This window comes from Pseudonaja textilis, chromosome 1 (genome assembly GCF_049901715.1).
Source record: "Pseudonaja textilis isolate UNSWEBS1 chromosome 1, rPseTex1.2, whole genome shotgun sequence".
In the NCBI taxonomy this organism is placed as follows: domain Eukaryota; kingdom Metazoa; phylum Chordata; class Lepidosauria; order Squamata; family Elapidae; genus Pseudonaja; species Pseudonaja textilis.
In genome coordinates, this window is record NC_141990.1 from 109,423,821 (window position 1) to 109,444,981 (window position 21,161).

Here is a 21,161-nt window from a genome sequence, read left to right on the forward strand (position 1 = left end):
TACAGTGGTCAAGGCAAGGATATCAGATACCAGGGCTGTGGCACAAGTGCACAGAGCTGAGATTTTTCAGTGTTTAGCTTTTATGGGGACACTGAGGATATTACAGATTTTTTTTAAAATCACATAATCATAACTTTAAGAATATTTTTAAAAATCACAGGTTCATTTATGGACATGACTTCCACAAATACCAGTAACAAAAGTGATATCAACATAGAAGCAAATGATTTTCAAGGAACTGCTACGAATGATACCATTAAACGTTTGGAAACAAAGTTGGCCCAACAGATGAAAAATTCAGCAAAGCAGGTGGTAAGAATGTAGAAATTTGTATTTGAGATCATTTCTTTTAAAAGCAATATGGTACGATAATCCTTTAGTTATAAAGTTATGAGCAGGATGGCACCCTCAAATAACATTTTCCATCCTTAAAATCAGACTGCTAAAATTTTGGTAACTTCCTAGCTACTGTTGTTATTTGGCCTTACCCACCCAAAACTTTTTCAGATTCCCAGAAAACACAGAAGGAAATCCTAACTTCATCCATTTCAGGAAACCAAAAATTTGCTTTATCTATTGTGGGCCTTGTGGCAACAAAATAACACTTTAAAAAATAAAACCTTCCACTCCTAAAAGCAGATGATTTGCCCCAGGCATAAATGATATTAAGAGTCTTCATGGACTATTTTTAAAGCTTAGAATGAAAAAAGATAGAAAATATATATTTGTACAGTTTTTCTATGATAATGTATAGGTTTACAAAATATTAAATGCTTCCTTGTGGCTTTTCTCTTCCTGTGTTGTAATGTTTATAGGTTTTCATAACTTTTTCAGTATTAAAAATGAAAAATGAAAAATTATTCTAATTTTTGTTTATTTCTGAAATCAGTACAATTATATTTTCACAGGGAGAATCAGGACGTTTGAGTTTACCTCCATCTCGTGGTAGTAGTGTGGAAAGCTTGTCAGATGTTCGTGGGCGACCACAGTCAGCTCATGTTTCAGGAGAAGGCAAGCGAATGAGTGCTGACATGTCAGAAATTGAAGCAAGAATTGCTGCTTCTGCAGGTAAAGGTATTATTTTTTAATTTCCCAATTGTTTTTAGGAGTACTTTTGGCATTTTGAGAATATATTGTGCACCTGTACAATAGCTACATTCCATGGCTGTTGCCACTCCATAACACTCTCATTTCTCCCAAACAAAGTAGTCAGACTAAAAGAAAGATTAAGTTGTTGCAAAGTTGAAATACGAATTGCAAACCAGATAACTTTTTTTAAGATTGCAGCATTCTCCTTTAAATGCCAGTTCCACAGAAGCAAAGTGATGAGAGCCAGGTACCATAAACATGATGGTAAAAAACAAGCATTTAAGGCAAATGTTGGAGTAACATTCCAAAATGCCAAATCTCATCTTTGTTCTATCAGAAATAAGCAAAAGCAAAATGCTTGAAGAAAGACAATGGACAAAATAAGTGAAGTATATTTGAAAATAATGATGGTACTGGAGGCTTATGTTTTGTAATGTAGTAGGTTTTTAAGAAATTGTCCATGGACATTCTTCTGCCTGCAAACACCACATTATAATTTCAATAAGGTTGTAAGATTTAGATGTATAAGAGCTAAAATAAGGAAAAGCATATACATTTCTCTGCAAGTCACATGTTGGATTGCATTTTATGTTAATTCCTTCCCAAATGTTACAAAACATTAAGATCTTTGATAAGACCTGCGTCCTATAATACTGCCAGACATTGTCATCCTCCAATATAATCACTGACTTTTTCAATGGAGAGCTTTATCTTTCCATGAAGCTTCTTTGTGTAAATTTCATCTCTTGATTTGATAGTGCTCAACAGCTCAGGAATATCCCATAAGCCTTTGGCACAAAAGAGGGAAGGAGATGCATTCTACACAGGAAGCAAGGAAGTCATTGAAATTTTCTATTTTTTGTATCAATAGGATACATCTACCGTGTTTCTCATATAATAAGGCCGGGGTTTTTTTTTTTTTTTTTTGAGCCCCCCAAAAATGGCTAGGCCATCTTTTCGGAGGTGACTTAATCCCCCCCCCCTTGCATCTTCGGGTGGGCAGCGACAGCTTGGATGTTGACCTCGGCGTTGGGGCACTTCGTTTCGGGGTCAACGCAGGTAGCACCATATCCCGGTGTGCAACAAAAGTACTTCCTAATGGCAAGCCCCCCCCCCATTCCCCCCATTTCACATGTTTTAGTATAGGCCTTAATTTGGGGGGAGGGGCTTAATTTCATTTCATGCCTATAAAACATGCTGGGACTTCCTATTGGGGGAGGCCGTATTGTTGGAGAAACAGGGTACTAAACCAGGCATTTTCTGTCCCTTAGTAGTAGGTCACGGTTTTTGTATAACATTTTTAATTTTGCTAATAATTGTTCATATTTCACTATTATTTGTTGATTAATTGACTGATCAAATTTATATGGATTGCCCACGTTACAAGAAGTGACTCTAGGCAGAGTACCATTATGGGATAATTTTATCAATTTCTTTTGATTTAAGAGCTATTCTAGTGCTAATTTATTATAGCATAAAATGACTTAATTTGATGGCTATAACATTAATAAGGCTCAAAATTATAGGCTACAGTATGAATAATAAAAATCAAAATTAGTTTATAATAATAGTCCATCAATCTGTATGGTGTATTTCAAATGCTAGACAATGATTGACATTCAAAATCTATTGACATGCCCTGAATAAGGAATCATTTCTTTTTATGAAGTAATCTTTCTCTTTTTATGTCTAATGAATTATTGGCCAAACTTTATAGAAGTTAATTAAATCTCTATCACAGAGATTTAGTCTTTCTTTTTATTCTAAGCATTACAGCAGTGGGTAAATACTTAGAATGTCTTCATACTTCGTTCATGAGCAGTCAAACAGTGATCCTTGTATTATCACTTAATCAAATCCTGTTTGTAATTGATTGACTTGGGCAAGATTAAATTATTCAACTTCCCAAGGCAGCCTGCCAAATATAAAGAAGAAGAAGAAGATAGAATATTCTGAAGAATGAGAAAACAAGGGGGTTTCAGAGAAGTAAAAATTAAAGAAAAGCCAACAAAAATAGGTTTTGGCCCTCTTCTTCATGTCATAAGTCCAATTGCATTGCCACGTTTTGTGGGTCCCAGGCTATTGTTAAATATTTCAACGACCTTTTACTTGTGTTGTAAAGTCATACACACACACACACACACACACACACACACACACAGAGGAACTGTTTCTGGTTTCTTATTCATTTGACACCAACTTCTGACATCAGTGGGATATATATAGTGAAGATGAGAAGCAGTACTTTAGTGTTAGGATTGGGCAGTTTTGGCAACATAAACAAGTATAATTATCAGGACAAATTTTCAGATAAAAGGATTTATATCCAGATATATCTGTTAGGAAACGAATTTCTTGAATATTGCTTATGTAATAAAAACATGCTCAGATTTGCAAAATAAATCAAAACCTGTTGTAGCTGGAATATTTTAAGAATAAATTAAATTATATTAGAAGACCAGTGGAAGAAGCAGATCTCACTTGTGTGCTATTATACGAATTGCTGAGAGTAAAGCAACACAACTTAAATCTTTAACTGCAGGGTACAGAATCATTACTCAGATCCATTCCGCCAGTTCAACAACCTTGCCCAGAAAAAAAAGTGTCCTTAGTAGGTCATGTTAGGACTCCCTTAGGATATGTTATTATTAGTTGCCGTATTGGTAGCATTTGCCTAATCTAGAACAGGTTCTAACTTAACATTTAAACATCACCTCCTCTGTATATCTTTTTATGTTAACTGGTATCATTAGCAGCTATATTTAATTCCAGTGTTTCCTTCAAGCTAGTATTTGTACTCCTTCCTAAATCTATTAATTATGTGACATTGTCCTTAATATTATGGCAATAGCTGATTGTGCCTCTTTCACAAGAGTAACAAATTAGTTTACATTTAAAACATCAAAAATATTGAATGTAATTTCAAAAAAAATTCAAAAATTTATAGACAAGATATTTGGGTCAAAGTATGTACCTTACATTTTGGTTATTTTTTAAAGAAGTTTAGTTATGTTAGTTAACTACATTTATTTTGCATCCCAAATTGTGAAGAGCTATGCATTTAATATACATTACCAGGACAGTCAGAAAAAAATTCTAGTCGCTCATAGCTAGGGTTTGTTGTTGTTTCCTTGTTACTCTTTCTATTCTGTTCATTTGAATTTTGTGTCTCTAACTATAACTAATGTATATTGTTATACTGTTGATCCTAGTTATGAATGTTGCTCTTAACAAATGCTTTACTGTTTTAAGCATGAACGGAAAGCTATGCAGTTCAGTCTGCATGTCCTTTGTTTGCATGAGTTTAACCAAATTAAGTTTATAAAAGAGTAGTTCTAGTCTGAATGATTTTGTGTTACCATTATAGTCGTTTGCATGTGTATTGTATGTGTATATATGTTTTTTCAGCCTTTTCCAAACCTAAACGAGGCCATCGTAAAACTGCTTCATTTGGCAACATTCTGGATGTCCCAGAGATCATCAAACCAGGTATTGCATGCCAGCTGTGTGAATCTATTGACACAGATGCTGGAATAATGACTTTAAATACTTTTTGCTCCTGTTCATGGGTGATTGATTACAAAATAATTGAGGAAAGTTTTTTTTATCACATGTTTATGTTTCATATTAATGAACAAATATGTAGCAAGATTGTTTTTCTTTTTCAATGTAAGAAGATCTCGTCACCATCTTTTCCCCCTCTGGTATTGTGATCAAGCTGGAGATCGAGACAGCTTTGAAAGAAAAGGATTATTTAGAGTGACTTGGAATGTACACAGAGATAGTGAACATGCTTGTCAGTGGCCTCTGGTAGAACAGTTGCAGCCCTCTGACGATCACATTATCACCATTTGCAACTTTCCTTTCAGAAAGTCAATGTGCCACTTGTGCATCCTACCTAGCCCTCACCATGCCTCCTACACACCTGATTTGTGCCTGTTGCATAATGCCTGGTACTTCATGCATCTCTCGCACACTCTTTGCAACCCATGCAAAAACACTCGCACAGCTCTTTGGACCATGCAGGACCTCCCTGCACTCCCACAAACTCCCTCCCTCCCTCTCCCAGCAATGCCACCTGGGACTTGCGAATTCCTTCCAGCTTCCCCACCAACATTGGTCATGGGGAGCTGGCAGGAAGTCGACCCACCTAATGACCATGGGATTAGCTAAACGGTGGCAACTGAGACTGCAGGGAGTACCATTGCAAAGCAACGAGGTCATCCTTTATGGTTACATCACTTAGCCGCAGAATTTCACAATTGCCATCATAAGCCGAGGATTACCTATACAAGTTAAGGTTGTGTTTTTTTCTAGCAGGTTTAGTTATTCAGTATTTTATGTATATCATCCATAATCAGAAGCAAATTTTTGTGGGAGAGAAAACTTAAGGAATAGTTTCCAACAGTATAGGAATCTTATTTTAGAAAAGAGGCTCCAAAATCCTGGTGTTATTTATTTATTTATTAAATGTATATGCTACCCATCTGAATACATCAATCTTGAAACATTAATCCAGTATATTTCATGCAACACTATTCTTACCCCAATATTATACAATCAGTTGGACTTGAAATATTTCTCTTTTTGTCATCTTGGGTATATTAATACCATTGTTTTAAATTCCACATGAAAACATTAACATAAAAAAATCAGTTCCAAATTAGAGCAATGTTGTAATTGAAAGTCTACAATATAGAAAGTTGTGCTTTTAAAGTCGGATTCCTCAACTATTACTGTTGATTCAGGAGCAACAAGTATTTACTGTATAGATTACTCTCTTTGTTTGGCTGTGCTTGAGCTGTTTGCCAAAAGCCTGTAATAAGTAGCAGCAAAAAAAAATGCTGTAGCCTAACCACCTGCTTCAACTCATTCTGTTGGTTTGAGTTTCTCCTTTAATGTAGTTCAGTCTGCACTAAATACAACTTTCCTGAATGAAAATATATGTTTTCAATTATAATTCTACTGTAATCTGACTTATTAATATTATGTGTAAGCATGATAAGTGTTTCTGCAATCCCTATCTTAGGTTCTCTAAGTTCAAAAATGTTATTAATCCAAACTCAGTTTGAATATTCCAGCTACTTTTTACAAATTTATTTCAGTTGAGCTATTTCTAGAAAATGAATGTGGGCATCATTATTACAAAACAATGGACAAATCATCTTGAGGTTTTTCCTGAATTGCTAGGTTTTGTAAATCTGTTAATGATCTACTGATTAATCACCTTTGAGGCCCATGCTAAATTGCTCAGACTGCAGAGCATTTGCATAGCTCTGCTAATAAACTACGGCTTTAATAAAAACATGTTTTATGCTAAAAAAGTATAATATTGGGGGGAAGGGCTGATTTAGTTGCCTGGAAATGTGATACATGTCTTTCTTTATACTTCATACTTTCCAGAAGTTCAAAAACTTTGAACCTATGTGCAAATTTTCCCATATAGCCAATAATATCCCTTTTGGTGAAAAAGTAACACACAATTTTAATCAATCAAGCATAATCCTATTTTAAAGAATTGTACAAATTGCAAAGCCCTGAGCTTTTGTATTTACTTTACGTATCTTGTCCAGTCGATTAGTGGAAAACGTGTAAAAAAGCTGCTAATAACTACAACTAGGTGACCAAAAAAACCCTTTTATCTCCAAATTTTCTTCTGTGTTCTCCAAAACGAACTGAGGATATCTGAACAAAGCACCTAAATACTTTGTAGCCTGCATTTTAAAAAGTAATTTGATTCAATCCTCTCCAATTCATACTTTCGAAGCTCTGCACAGCCTTACTCTATAACAGAGAAAATTCACTGGTTAAATTGATTGCTTATAAGGGTTGGAGACATGCCCTTTCCATCATTTTTTTTTTCATTTTTCCACCCATCTTGTCCTTCTGGTAGCTCTTCAATACCTTATCCTGGAAGGGAACGTGGTGAACCACAAGGTTAAAACACTGGGCTGATGATCAGCAGCCTCACGTTCAAAATCCATTGCCACCCTGGTGCCAGTGAGCTCCTGTCACAGACTCCAGCTCTTGCCAACCCAGCAGTTCAAAAGTGGGCAACCACAAGTAGATAAATGCCACTTTGGTGGGCAATTTCATGGGACATGAAAGAAACCCCCAAATGCTCATCCCCCTGGGCAATGGTGATGTCACCAGCAAATCCTTTTGCCACGGAAGTACTTTAATGCTTCTAATATGGAAGTATTTGTATTAGTATTACCCTATCCTGGAAATCAGAACTCCCTTCTGATTGGTGCCTGGGTACAAAATTGCCTGATTTAAGAGTATTCCCATTTTGAATTTTTGCTTCATGTAACAGGAATAAAACTGCAAAACTTCATCTTGACCTGGGAAGATTTTCGAGAGGGCAGAGAGATAGGAGGATAAGAAAGGCACAAATATATTTTTCCACTCTTGCGTCTATTGGACACGTTCCAAAATATTAAGCAACATACTGGTTTTATTTAAAGATATTTAATTGTTTACAGTACTTAAGCTTCCATTCCCTTCATCTCACTGAATTTTTTATTGAAATTAAAAAACACCTACACAGATATATTTATCAGTGAGTTTAAAAAGTAAACCCTTAATACATTTTTAGATGTAGAATGTTTTTATATATTTTAGAAGTTAAAATATTTTAAAAATATTTTTCAATAAAGTTAAAAGGAAGTCATACATTGTAAAAAGCTGTATGAGGGACATTCGGAAATTATGTAAATGATAGCCATAATTGAATTCCGTGCTAGAATAGTTGCTACTGGTCTGTTCATGTAATACAGTCTTCAAAGACTAAGTTTCTAGAGTGTTGTGTCAGCTGTTAATTTCGACTTTGGGATGTTTTCTTTGTGGACAGCTGATGTCACATCCCAAGAACAAAGACCATTATAATACCAAAAGGCAGAGAAAACTTTTCTTTGCCTTGTCAGGTCATCATATTTTTTTATGGATCTGTTGACCATTTTTTAATACATTTGATAATATTCAGAGCTGTGACTAAAAGCAAGTTAGCTTTTTAAAACTTTAGTGCTGATTTGAAGAGCTATTTCTTTCTGCACTGGATCCAACCAGTGCAGTTGATTCTTTCTCAAATAAGAAATCTAGGAACACCACAAGTTGGACAAAAATCTCGTAAACTATTTTGGAAGCTGCACTTTTTCACTGATTAACCAACGAAGCTATACAACTGGCAACCTTGGCATGAGAAATCCCCATAACATAACCTCCTTGAAATAGATGTCATTATCAGTGCCAAAGCCACCCCCACACTTGCCCACCCAACACTTAAGCCTATTAAAGCACCACTGACAGAAGATGGTGAAGAAAAGTGACTCTATTCATGGGACAGGAGGATTTACTGCTTTAGGATAGGCTTTCTGTTGACAAGCTGGTGGGTGGGTGTGGCAGCTGTCTCTGCTCTCTCCTCTCCTTCGCATATACAAACAGACTCTTTATCTCCTTGCTGGATTTGTACACACTCTTGCAACATTCTTACTTGATGTAAATTCAGTAGTTTCTTTTTCCTTCTCATCCTAGCAGGCAACGGACAACAGAGGCGCAGATCCATTCAAGATCTTAGTGTAGCTGGAACAGATTCCAACCAGGTAAATTATCCAATGCGGATGATTCCTTTAAAATTGCCTGAATTTTATAAATTTAAGAAATGTATGTCACCTATCAAACTGAATATCTAAAAATAGGAATATATAAATATATCTAAGGAGAACTAGGATTGGGAATATATAATGTAAATTGTGAACGCTTTTTTTCCTTTAAAGAAAATCCTTACCAAGCTTATAATTCTGTTAATAATCCATTGAAAGAGTTAGTTCTAGGTAAATTACATTTAAAAGACTACATGATTTACACATTGGAAATGCAAGATATGGTTATCAAACTGTTGTGGACTACATATTTCTTGGGTTCAGTAAAGTTTTGATCCTCTCTTGGAAATATATGCAAATGTATTCAGTGAGGCTTGTGTCAAAAAAGGATGCTTAGAACTATAACTTTGATTAATTTAACACTTGTGTTTCTTTACTGCTAAATACTGAGCATTGATATATATTTAAAAAGTTACTATGACTTAGTGGTTAAGGAAAATAAGAAATAAGATAAAATGTTACAAAATATTTCTTACATGAGTGTGTACAGATACAGAGTATCTCATTTGTATTAGTTGATGGTTGAAAGTGAAAGCACTAAAGGAAGAAGGGAAAAACCGCTATTATAAACAATTCTTTTATACAGAACTTATGCTTTGAGTAACATTTTTAAATGGTAATTTTTAGAGTATGAATGCAGGACAGAGGTAGGCTGCTGCAGGTTCGGATGGGTTCGCTGAACCCCTTGTTCCGATTCTGCGTGGTTCAGAGAACCGGCAAATTGGCCCACCAGCTGGCCCCGCAGCTGCCTGTTTTTGTGCGAAAAACAGTCTTAAATCATCCAAAACAGCCGGAAAGCAGCCAAACAATAGCCTATTCTGGGGGCTGTTTTCAGGCAGATTTTATCTGGAAGAACAGCCTGAAAAAGGCCCAAACAACAGCCTGAAAATAGCCTGTTTTTCTGGCTGTTTTCAGGCCATTTTTCCAACCAAAATCAGCCTAAAACTGGGTGGGGCCAGCCAGTTATGGCTGAATCCTACCTGTTCCTTTAAGGTGAGGGGCCGGGAGGCGGGGCTGGGTGTGATGAGTGACGTCACCCACCCAGCCACATGATCAACCGGCCACACCTACCCAGCCAGATTACCAGTTGTTAAAAAATTTGCAGCCCACCATTGATGCAGGATTTATATGCAGTTATAGGTGGATATGACCTCTGTAATTTCATGATTAAATTGGAGGAGAGTGTCTGTGAACATATGTTTGCACACAAAATCCTTGATTACGCGAATCAAGAATAATAAAAATTGAAGTAGAAATCAGATTCAGCATATACATTTATAAACAGCTCTATAAGCCTTCCAAACAATGTGGCTACTTTAGTGCTTCAGAAAAAAAGTTTTATTTATGCCCTACATGGTGTAAAGCACCTTTTTCAGATTTGTTTGCCAGCCTGTTATATTTATTAAGAAAGTAGTCCTTAGATTAATCAAAAGCTGTTTTAGTTTAGAATGATTGTGGCTGGTGACATAATCAAATAAGAAAAAAAAACATAGTTCTCGTGGCAACAATTCAGATGGCAGAAAAAAAAGGATGTTTCAGATATAATGCCTGACATGTAGAGTTCACCATACTGTTGAGTAAATCATCCGATGACATGTTGCCTTCCCTGCTACATATCATGTTCATTTCAGTTTTTATACACGTTTTAATCAAATTTTCTTTGATTAAGTTCCTTTTATTTTTGTGGTGTTAAACAGGTATCAAGACTTAGGGCCAAACTCAACATAATAATAGTCATCCTTTTAATGAATTAATGTTGGGAGGCAAGTCCACTTCTTAGTACTCCTCCCACACTCATGGCCTCTGTTTAAACAAGCAAGTGGAAGCCATGGCTAGGAAGGCTTTTGCCCAGCTTCAGCTGGTGCACTATCATTACTGTACCTGTGTTAAGATGTCCTCATCATCCTTTTTCTGTAGACTACATATTTTTAAAAAATGAGAAGCTCGAATTGGTGCAAAATACAGTGGCACAGGCACTCACTGGCAGTCACTGCTGAGAGTATGTGACACCAGTATTGCAGGCCCTGCACTACTTAGTTTCCAGGATTGATTTTAAAACTTCTGGTGCTAATCTATAAAAGCCCTTATTGCCTGGTTGCAGGTTATTTACAAGACCATCTCCTCCCACTGGAATCAGACCAACTTCTATGATCAGGAAAGTGAGCTCGTTATTCCCCATTATCAGGAGACTAGGAGAGGCAATACTCAGAGGCATCATTTTTTTAAAATAGCTTCCCACTTCAGATTAAGTTAGCCCCAATCTTCGTTTGCGGTTACTTTTCATATTTTATTACTATGCCCATTATTTCTAAACTTCCAAGAGTCTGATTAAAATGCATCAAGGTGATAGTCTAATAAATAATGAATATATACTCAGTGGCAGTGCTATTTAGAACATGCTACTTTTAAAGTTGGTATACAGCCATCAAGACTAATAGTCTTTAGCAACAGCAGTCGCACTTAGACTTATATACCACTTCACACTGCTTTACAGCCTTCTCTGAGTTGTTTACAGAGTCAGCATATTGCCCCCAACAATCTGGCTCCTCATTTTACCCACTTCGGAAGGGATGGAAGGCTGAGTCAACCTTGAGCCAATGAGAATTGAACTCTGGCAGTCGGCAGAATTAACCCACAGTACTGCGTTCTAACAGCTGCACCTCTAATTCTTTCATGAATTTTTCTAGTCCCTTTCCAAACTAGTAGCCATCAACATACCCGATGAGAGAAAATTCAAAAAGTTACGAATTTTTTTAATGTTGTTCCATGTAGTGGTCCTGAATTTCCCTGCATTTAATTTCCACAAATAAACATATTTTTAGAAGTCAGATAAAAGAAAGGAGAAAAAAAAATCTATGCACTTTTTTTCCTTATTTGATTTTATATACTATGCACCCTCTTGTCCAATTTCCTTGTAAACTAGAAAGCACCAGACTATAATAAACCTCCTAAATTGGTTTTCCCTTTCCCCATTTGGTACTTTTTAAACTATATAATAACAGTTTTTAAGATGCAGTAAAGCATAACTATGCTAGGCAGAAGTTCTAATAGGTCACTAAAATGTCTGCATTAGACCACAGTTGGTTTTGCTTATAGGTGAGGTAAAGATAACAAAATCTTTGTGTGATTAATTAATCCGCAGAAGAACTTTGTATTTACAGTATTGTCATTTGCATTAGTAGTAAGAGTTTGTTTGTTTATAATTATTGCTATAGGATAGCAGAAACAGCAGTAGATCATCTAGTCCTAGTGTGAGAATGATCACTACCTCGGGACCAACGTCCGAAAAGCCTGCTCGTAATCTACCATGGACCCCTGATGATTCTGCAGGTAAAACAATCCCTGACCCTATGGTTGTTTATCATTTAATGCTTTGAAGGAGTGTTGGTAATTAACATGGTAATGTATATTCACCAGGCCTGAAAATTACAATTTTAGATTGTAACTATAAAGTTGTTGATAAACATTGCTGAGCATCTGTCATGGGCTAAATGAGGATATTGTTATAGCCTCACCATCTTGGCTTGGTTCTTGTATGCTTCACACCCCTGTAAATAGAGTGGGGGGGAAAAGGTAATGACAAGTGCCATCATATACTATTTAAGAGACCCATTGCTACTCCTAGTCATGAAGGGAGATAAGGCAAATGCTATCGGGGGACTGACCTGCCTACTGGCCTGCCCTTTTTCAGATGGTGCTGGATCATGAGTGGATATTTTAAGAGAACCAGCAAAGTTATCTCCCAAATGTTGAAGTTAGATGGCTACTTTTTGTTGCAATATATTTGGTAAACTACGGTGCATTTAGAAAGCATTCAGACCCCCTTCCTTTTTTCCCATTTTGTTACACTGCAGCCTGATTTTACAGTTGTTGAAATTCATTTGTTTTTCATTAATCTACAACTGCTGCAAAGAGTCTGAATACTTATGCCAATGTGATAATTAAGTTCTCTTCACTTTGTCATTATGGGGTACTGAGTGTAGATTAATGAGGGGTAAAAATGAATTTCAACAACTGCAGAATCAGGCTACAGCATAACAAGATTGACAAAAGTGAAGGGGGTCTGAATACGCACTGTATTTTAACATAAAATAAGCAAAGACATTGATATATAAATTAGAACAATTGTATATATTTTCATTTAAGGCAGACTAGAAAACAATGCTCATATAATGTTCATGCATTTTTCGCCATGGACAGACCTGAAATCTAGTATGAAAAGTTACTATTTTATACTCTGTCTTGTGATATAAATACTCATATTGAGAACAAAGAAACAAATGACATATAAGCTATTTCAAGTAACAAAATAATTTCAAATAATGACTCTTAATAAACACTGATCAATATAGAACAATAGATGACTAGTGGTAATTAAGATCGTAAAGACCAATCATTGGGTATTTAATAAGTTTTCAAAAAAATAATCATGAGATATATATTCTTTGCTATCTAATGCCTTTAAACTTAGACAAACATTCCTAGTCCAAGTGCACCATTGGGATGCATTTTATTGTGGACTTTTGGCCTCCCAAAGAGACTTCAGGATCAAGTGCCTTTTCTGAAATGGAGGTGCAGTTTCTTATTCGTTCATATTTCCCTTTGAATTGGGAACAGTATGTGAGCTATGAGTTTCCCACATAGCATATAAACAACCCAAAATTCAGAAAATAGAATCCTGAAAAATATACAGATTGATAGTCAAGCATTCTTATTTTTTTTAAATCAGATTTTCCCTTTTATTACCCCATAAATATCTTTAGGATAAATAAATGCTTGTTAAACAGTTCTGAGAAAATACTACAGGGTGCAGTTGCTGAAAACATGTGAACAAAAGTTTCAGATATAACCTTGCTTTTGACTCTTTCCTGAAGAAACTTGCATTATACACTATACAGCCCTGCAGCTGAAAAAATTGAATTTTTTGTTTATCAAAAAATAATTTATTTTTACAACATAAAATCTGCAAAGTTTATGTTGCATGTTCAAAATATACTTTGACCCAGAAGAACAGAAACTCATTTGAACATATGTATATTTAAATGGAATTAATGTATTGTGCCTATTGCCAAGTTGTATGCTTTGACTATGTAAAAATAAAATATACCTTACGTTTAGGTGTAGATAAAAGTGGAAAGCAAAATTTAACATCTTATATTTCTCATGTATCTATCTTCTTTAGTTACCATTCTAGCTCTTTATTTTCCTACCATAGTAAATCCTTCATGATAACTAGAACTATATTGTGCATCTAGTGAACTGTCATTGGTGTAATAAAAGATAACATAGTATACTAATATAGTACGTTTAGCATTGCAGCATTTCGGCTATCTATCATATTGTTTTATGTGACTATACTAGCTTAGTTGCTAATTTGAGAAGTACTTATGGTAGACCTTTATATATACCATTATACAATAAGAGGACAAGTAGATGCGCCTAGCATGTCTTTACAATTCATACTATCTGTATTTTTTCAACAGATACCAATGGGTCTGATAACTCCATCCCAATGGCATATCTTACATTAGATCATCAGTTGCAGGTAAATTACAGTGTAATTTTATTGTCAAATTTCCTTAGATAGTTATATCAATTTGTATGTGTAACACAATCCTGATTTGAGGTCATCATGGGTTGTTTTTCTTAAAGGGTGCATACTTCCAATTAGTTTGCTTGGCACAGGAGCTAACTATTGACAATGGGATCCTGTGTTAAGTCAGAATTAGTGACCTGATACGATGAATTGCAGTTTTAATGTAACACCTCCCAAGATCAGGTTGCAACATGCCAACATTGCATCTCATATTCTGAACTCCTCAACATGGTCCACTGGAATCTGTTTGGTGCTCCATTCCAGGTAAAGAACAAGAAACCTGTGGTGAGAGAAAAAATGCATTTAAAATGCATTTTGTCAAGAATGACGTTTAAAGAGAAAGATTTTGTCTTGCTACTTTTGGACTTTTTGCTATAAACCAAATGAAATGCTATATTAATTTTGGGATTTGACAATTAGAACTACTTATGATTGAAGAAATACTTTTGAATATTGAAAGTTTATAACTATTGAAAAAGGTTGATAGTTATTTTTCTATTTTTTCATCATTCATTTGCACCTTCGCCTCCCTTATTTTCTCTTTTTTAATTCTTTTTTCTTGTTTTTTATATTTTGTCTTTTGCAGAAAGGTTCAGACAGCAGCATGTTTTGTCTACCATTACATATATTGTCTAGATCACCTGATATTATTTGCCTGGGACAGATACTCCTATATTAATAAAGAAATACCTTTATTTTGCTTGCTTTTCTGGCAACAAGATATATTATGGACAAAGTTTAATTCTCATGCTTCCAAGAGTCGGAATAATTTATTAAAACATATTTGCACATATGTTCATTAAAAAGTTGATTTGTTTTTTAATCTGCATGTATTATTTTATTTTCAGCCTCTAGCACCGTGCCCAAACTCAAAAGAATCTATGGCTGTGTTTGAACAGCACTGTAAAATGGCCCAAGAATATATGAAAGTTCAAACAGAAATTGCCTTATTGCTGCAACGAAAGTAAGTTTTAAAATACATTGAATTGTATTCATAAATTTGACAAAGCACAATATTTTCATTTCAAAGTGAGTAAGATACCCTGTGTCAGAAGTCCTGAACCACTAATCTGAAGGTGCCAGGTTTAGAAAGGCTAATCTTATGTTTGAGATACTGTTTCCAGATTCATAATGAACCCTTGTTTCCTAAATAGGAAATGCATTTTACTATTTTCATAACATTTTCCTCAGTTCTCTTCATTGTCCTTCAACCATTAGTCTTAGGCAAAGTAAATTATATTAATGTATGACTGATGGTACTTTTGACTCTTAGTGTAATTTTTAAAAAAAGAGAGTTCAGCATTCAAATTGCTTGCCAGTATTTCCTGTTTTCATAAGGAGATCCCGCAAAGTACATGGCCTAAGTGGACTGTGTACAAGGTGCCTTGTAGTCCTAGAGAAAACTGAAATAATTCATCACAGATCTACTAGAATTATTTAGTAATCCAAAATAGAGACTTAAAGTGTTTTGAATGCTTACCTCGTCTATTAAACGAAGGGAAGCTCATGAGGGGAGAAATCAACATGACTCTTACTTTTGCTTTTTTAGCAACTATTCATCTCACCATAGATGAAAAGCTATTTTAGTAATGGTGTAAAATTGACAAAACCTGAATGTGTACCAAAATAAGTCAATATAGTTAGTTAGGTGTCCTTTTTAGCAGTTTTGTAAGACCATAGAAAAGTGTTGAAGGCTGTTAGGAACACAAATTGTTCACTGATATAAAAGGAAAATACTTTCTATTTTATGTTCAGTGCAATATAAGTATCCCATGTTATTATGTAAAATGAATCTTTCCATTTATCTCAAGATAATGTTATTTCCAATAATACTTTCATCATGTCCCATGTTTCTGCGTCATACATAATTTCACTGAGGCAGTTATTCCTTTACTCTGTCTTTCTCCACACCATGGGCTCAGACAGGAGGAGACATGCATACATTCACACAGACAAACACAGAGAGATGCGCTGATACACACATCCCCAATTAAGCATATGTAAAGCTACATATTAAAAGAAGATACTGGGAGATTTCAACAAGGATGGGTATTTTTCCTCTTTTATTGTCAAATACTTTACTGTATACATAGATTACTGCATACATAGATTACATGCACACAGAAAAAGTTTGTGTGAATATATTATGTTGCATAGCAGTCTGTTGTATTCCAGTTACTCTTCATTACAGTTCCTACATTGCTGGTCATTGTGCTGGCTAAACATAACAGATGTTAAAACTTTAGAGGGCATTCAGATATATAAATATGTAGGCAAAAATAGGTATTTGCACCTTAATGAGTCTGTAATCCAGTCGGTATATCATACATCATGGGTTTTTTTGGCGCACTAATAATTAATCAACTTATTGAATTTAGCTACCAATGAAATTGACTATGAATATTTAAATTGCCTATTTAATATTGTGGATTAATTAAGTAACCTTCTTGTTTAATGTAGGCAAGAACTAATAGCAGAACTGGACCAGGATGAAAAAGACCAGCAAAATACATCACGTCTAGTACAAGAGCATAAAAAGCTTTTAGATGAAAATAAAAGTCTCTCCACCTACTACCAGCAATGCAAAAAACAGTTGGAGGTCATCCGAAATCAACAACAGAAACGTCAAGGGACATCATGATTCACGGAACCCCAGATTGACAGTGAAGCACAGGAACTTCTATTTTCTAAAATTATCCCATAATATGACAACTTCCTTATTGGTGTGTGCTGAATGTGTAGATATACCTGCTGCTCTTCCAAAACCAATGCAGTATGGTTTTCTTTGGGTGAACATTGAGTTGTTTGAGAAAGTTAAGAGCGGCTACATGAATAATCAACAGCACTAACCATGAAGCAAAATATAATGAACTCTGGCTGTTTGCATGCCCCTTGTGTGATGGCTACCCTACCAAAACTGATTAAGTGGCTGCTATATTGTAAGATCATTAGGTTTTCATGCAATAGGAGCAGTATAGAATTTTTCTATTTTTAAAATGTTTTTGTTCTTCCCTTTTGAACTGTTTGCCAAAGCAGTCATTTTCCAGGACTACATTTCCTGATTACATCAAGTTCAAGAGATAATGCTGGTGGAACAATGCATTCTTCTAGTTGCATTGTTCTTCATGCATTTGGCTCCTCTATATCAAAGGGATTTCTTAGACATATCTCTCAAGTATTCTGGTGCAGTGGGAGAGACATCAAGAGGGTAGTCCCTTTCAGGCCCTCCCAATCCTTTTATATGACCCCCTTCCTTGATTTATCATCATGAGCAACCTTCCAGACCTCTAGTTAGTGTTTGACAAGAATAGTAGTTTCATCGTCTTATGCTGTAAAGATTAAGTGAAATTGCTTGCAAAATACAAGCATTTCTGTTCCATCGTTTGGAAGCAATAATTAGAACTTGGTTGAAAAATTATTTGTGTTAACAACATACATCCTCAATTTAGTAAGTTCTTCTCTTTATCTTCTTCTTTTGTTTGTTTTATAACAAGGCCCACAACAAAATGATGGTTTCATATGTGACTCTGTGCCCCAAATTTCAAAGATACTGTGGAAAATTATATGAGTTTTGCAAATCAAGTCTTTGAAACAAATCTAATTAAAAAACCAAATTTATCAAATAATGAAAAATATACCTATCAATCTGTACTTAGTATTGTTTGGTAGAAATACATTAAATTTCATCTTCAGATGCCAGGGGTAAGCAATTTCTTCGGAGGTGCCACTTTTCCTTGTTTAAATATTTTTTCCAACCTATGAGGAATATGGCAACCATATCACAGACGGAAATTACATTTTTGGACTGGAATGTTGGCGGGGGGGTGGAATATTAGATGGAAAGTGTATTAGGTCTAATGAAACTTTCAGTATAGTTTTGCTTGTTTTTCATGTCCACCAAAATCTTATAACTAAAATTTTGGCAGCACTATCTGGACTGGGCTTGCCCTGGTGGGAGTTATAAACTGAAATGTTTACATTGAAAGGTAGCTATGAGTAGTGGAGCTATATTTTTTGTTCTATATGAAATATTAAGCCAAATCCTTTGCCTCTTCCTTGCAAATAAGACCTGCATTCAACATAGCCTTTTGTCATGAAAAAAATATATGGTTGTAGCCTCGACATGGCAATACATTTCTTAAGCATTTGGAACAACTTTGGGTATTGAATGACTTGAAACTTTACAGCAGTGATTGCTATTGTTAAACTACCCAAGCACTCTTTGAAATCTTGGTATTCAGTACAGGTTTGTGTCATATCAATTTGTCCTTTATAGAACATTCTGAAACCATTTGATCTGTGTTAGCTATTTTCTCAAAGCATGAAAGAAAACATAAGATATGGTGGCCCCCAAATACTATTTTAATGTAACTTCAGCTTCACAAAACTGGTATGCGTAGAGTTAGAATGTGGCATTATGTTGTCTTCTCAGAAACAAGTACTGCTATATTTACTAGAGGCCTGGTGGCACAGTGGTTAGAATGCAGTATTGCAGGCAAACTCTGTCCACAGCCTGGAGTTTCATCATGATAGGGCTCAAGATTAACTCAGCCTTCCCTCCTTCCGAGGTTTGTAAAATGAGGACTCAGATTATTGGGGGCAATATACTGACATTGTAAACTGCCCAGAGTGTGCTGTAAAGCACTATGGAATGGTATATAAGTATTGCTATTACTGCATATAGAATTGAAGCCTTACTATTTGGCAATGTCTGAACTCAGTGGAGCTAACATTACAGGATTGCAATATTTCTCCCCTCTTGTGTTCTTTAATTTGGCAAGCATCAGGGTCTATGCTCTGAAAACCGGCTTTAAAATAAATTATCCTTGGCAAGTTATAAGAGCTAAAACCAAAATTATTTTACATAAATTAAGGACAGACATAATTCCTGAAACCCATATTAGCTAATTTGATTTGGTAGCTAAAATAAACATTGGTATCAATTTAAGGATATGCATATTTATAGCCACTGGCAAGGAGAAATCAAGAATTGGAATAGCAGAAGTTATCTAAAGCACTGCTGTTTACTATGTGCATCTCTCAGGTTAGCCAAGTGGATGCAGTTGTGATGTTCTGCTTTTCCAAAGAGAAAACAACATTAAAGTCTAATCTGTTATATCATAGGCTGCAATTACAAGTGAAGATCTGGAATAATAATGTCTATTGTGTGCTATGTGTTGGGCTATAATCACTATATTGAAAGGAGGAAAATTAAGAGTCCACAGTTTTGTGGTCTACAATGAATGAATCTGCACCATTGGTGACAAGTTACATTCTAGATTTTCAGAAACTGCTATGTGCTGGTAGAATGGAATTGAGAATCTAGACAATATAAGAAATGGAATTAATGAGGACAAAGAAAGATTTTGCTCTTCTGGCTCTAAGCAAGAACCAGAACTTTGTATCTCCCTTGAAAGCCGAACTAAAGCAAAAATAAAAATAGTATATATTCTTTCATTCATTCTGGGCCTGTAGCCCATGTATGTTTGTTTCCAGCTTGGTCACCCAATTCTAAGTAAACAAGTGGAAAACGCTAGTTATAATTCTTGATTCATAAGTTACTATGATAATTCTCACAAAATAGCCAAAACAATAACATTAGAGTCCAGAGTTTTGCATGAATCAAGTCAGTTTTTAAGCTCACAATTTCTGCATTATTAATGCTCTCAATGTGGTACACATGCAAAAAATAAAAAGTATCCTCTGCTTAGAGAAAAAAAAGACTATTTGGCTTGAAGATTGCCAGAGCTAATTCTTGAAAATGTCAACATGGCTAACCTTGTCTGGGTAAGAAACAAAAGACCCTAGTTAACATTTGGATGACCAGCAGAGGCTGAATTGGGAAATCAACCAGGAAGAAAATAATTGCAAACCACCATTGTATTTCTACCAGGAAACCTGCTTGGACAAATCAATGAAGTCACCAGGAGTTGTACTTGATTCAAAAGAAATTTTGATTTATATTTAAAATGCACCTCAAGGTACAGTTTATTCATCTGTTTTTTTCAATTTGATCTTGGAGAATGCAAAGATCGTATGTTATGTTTTCTTCCATTTCTTACCCCATATAGCCCTAATCTATGCAAAGGGAGGCTAATAAAGCACATGCCAGTAGGAAGTAAGATTAAGCAACCTTTGATTCAGAGAAGGGCAACCCTTGTCCCTAGAAACACATGGTAATCCTCAGGCCTCTTTCTGGAGTGAGAAATTCTTTCTTGAGACAGGAAGCCTATGCACCAGTGGTGGGATTCAAAAAAAATTGCTACTGGTTCTATGGGCATAGCTTGGTGGGCATGGTGTGGCTTGTTGGGCATGTCAGGGGAAGGAGACTCTAAAATCTCCATTTCCTCCCCACTCCTGGGGGAAGGTTACTGCAAAATCCCATTCCCTCCCCACCCCACTAACCTGCTTTCCAGCTCCGTTGTCCTGTGCAGGGCAACAAAAGAAGACCCAGCCAATCAGCTGGGACTCGGGAGGCAGATTATAGATGGGGGTGGGGCCAGTGAGAGGTGGTATTTGCCGGTTCTCTGAACTACTCAAAATTTCTGCTACTGGCTTTCCAGAACTGGTCAGAACCTGTTGAATACCACCTCTGCTATGCATTAGAAAGATTGTTTATCTTTTATTAAACTTTTTTTCCCTAAATGAGAACATATTCCACTAAATCCAATGTTTTCTCACAGTAAATGGAAAGAGATTTTTACTTCAGTTTTTTAAGTTTCTACATTAATTGCCATGTCACAGAAAACATTAAATATTCTTTATTCTAGGTGTTTGTAGGTTAACAGTAAAATCTTGATTTGCAGCATCTATTA

At 35.5% G+C, this 21,161-nt stretch overlaps 1 protein-coding gene across 19 annotated transcripts in view; it reads left to right on the forward strand.

Moving 5' to 3' along the window:
• MAP3K7 (mitogen-activated protein kinase kinase kinase 7) overlaps positions 1–19,807 on the forward strand; it is a 33,704-nt gene extending 13,897 nt beyond the window's left edge. For 2 of the 19 annotated variants that reach the window (XM_087914182.1, XM_026726722.2), the window contains exons 10-16: positions 161–312; positions 909–1,068; positions 8,626–8,690; positions 11,966–12,080; positions 14,234–14,295; positions 15,195–15,310; positions 16,807–19,292. In XM_087914182.1, the coding sequence (XP_087770308.1) occupies positions 161–312; positions 909–1,068; positions 8,626–8,690; positions 11,966–12,080; positions 14,234–14,295; positions 15,195–15,310; positions 16,807–16,987 (851 nt within the window). In that variant the 3' untranslated portion in view covers positions 16,988–19,292. Of the gene's footprint in view, positions 1–160; positions 313–908; positions 1,075–4,497; positions 4,579–8,622; positions 8,691–11,965; positions 12,081–14,233; positions 14,296–15,194; positions 15,311–16,806 lie in introns of all 19 variants that reach the window. The other 17 variants (XM_087914186.1, XM_087914163.1, XM_026726716.2 and 14 more) reach the window with 16 other exon arrangements.
• Positions 19,808–21,161: the final 1,354 nt, after the last annotated feature.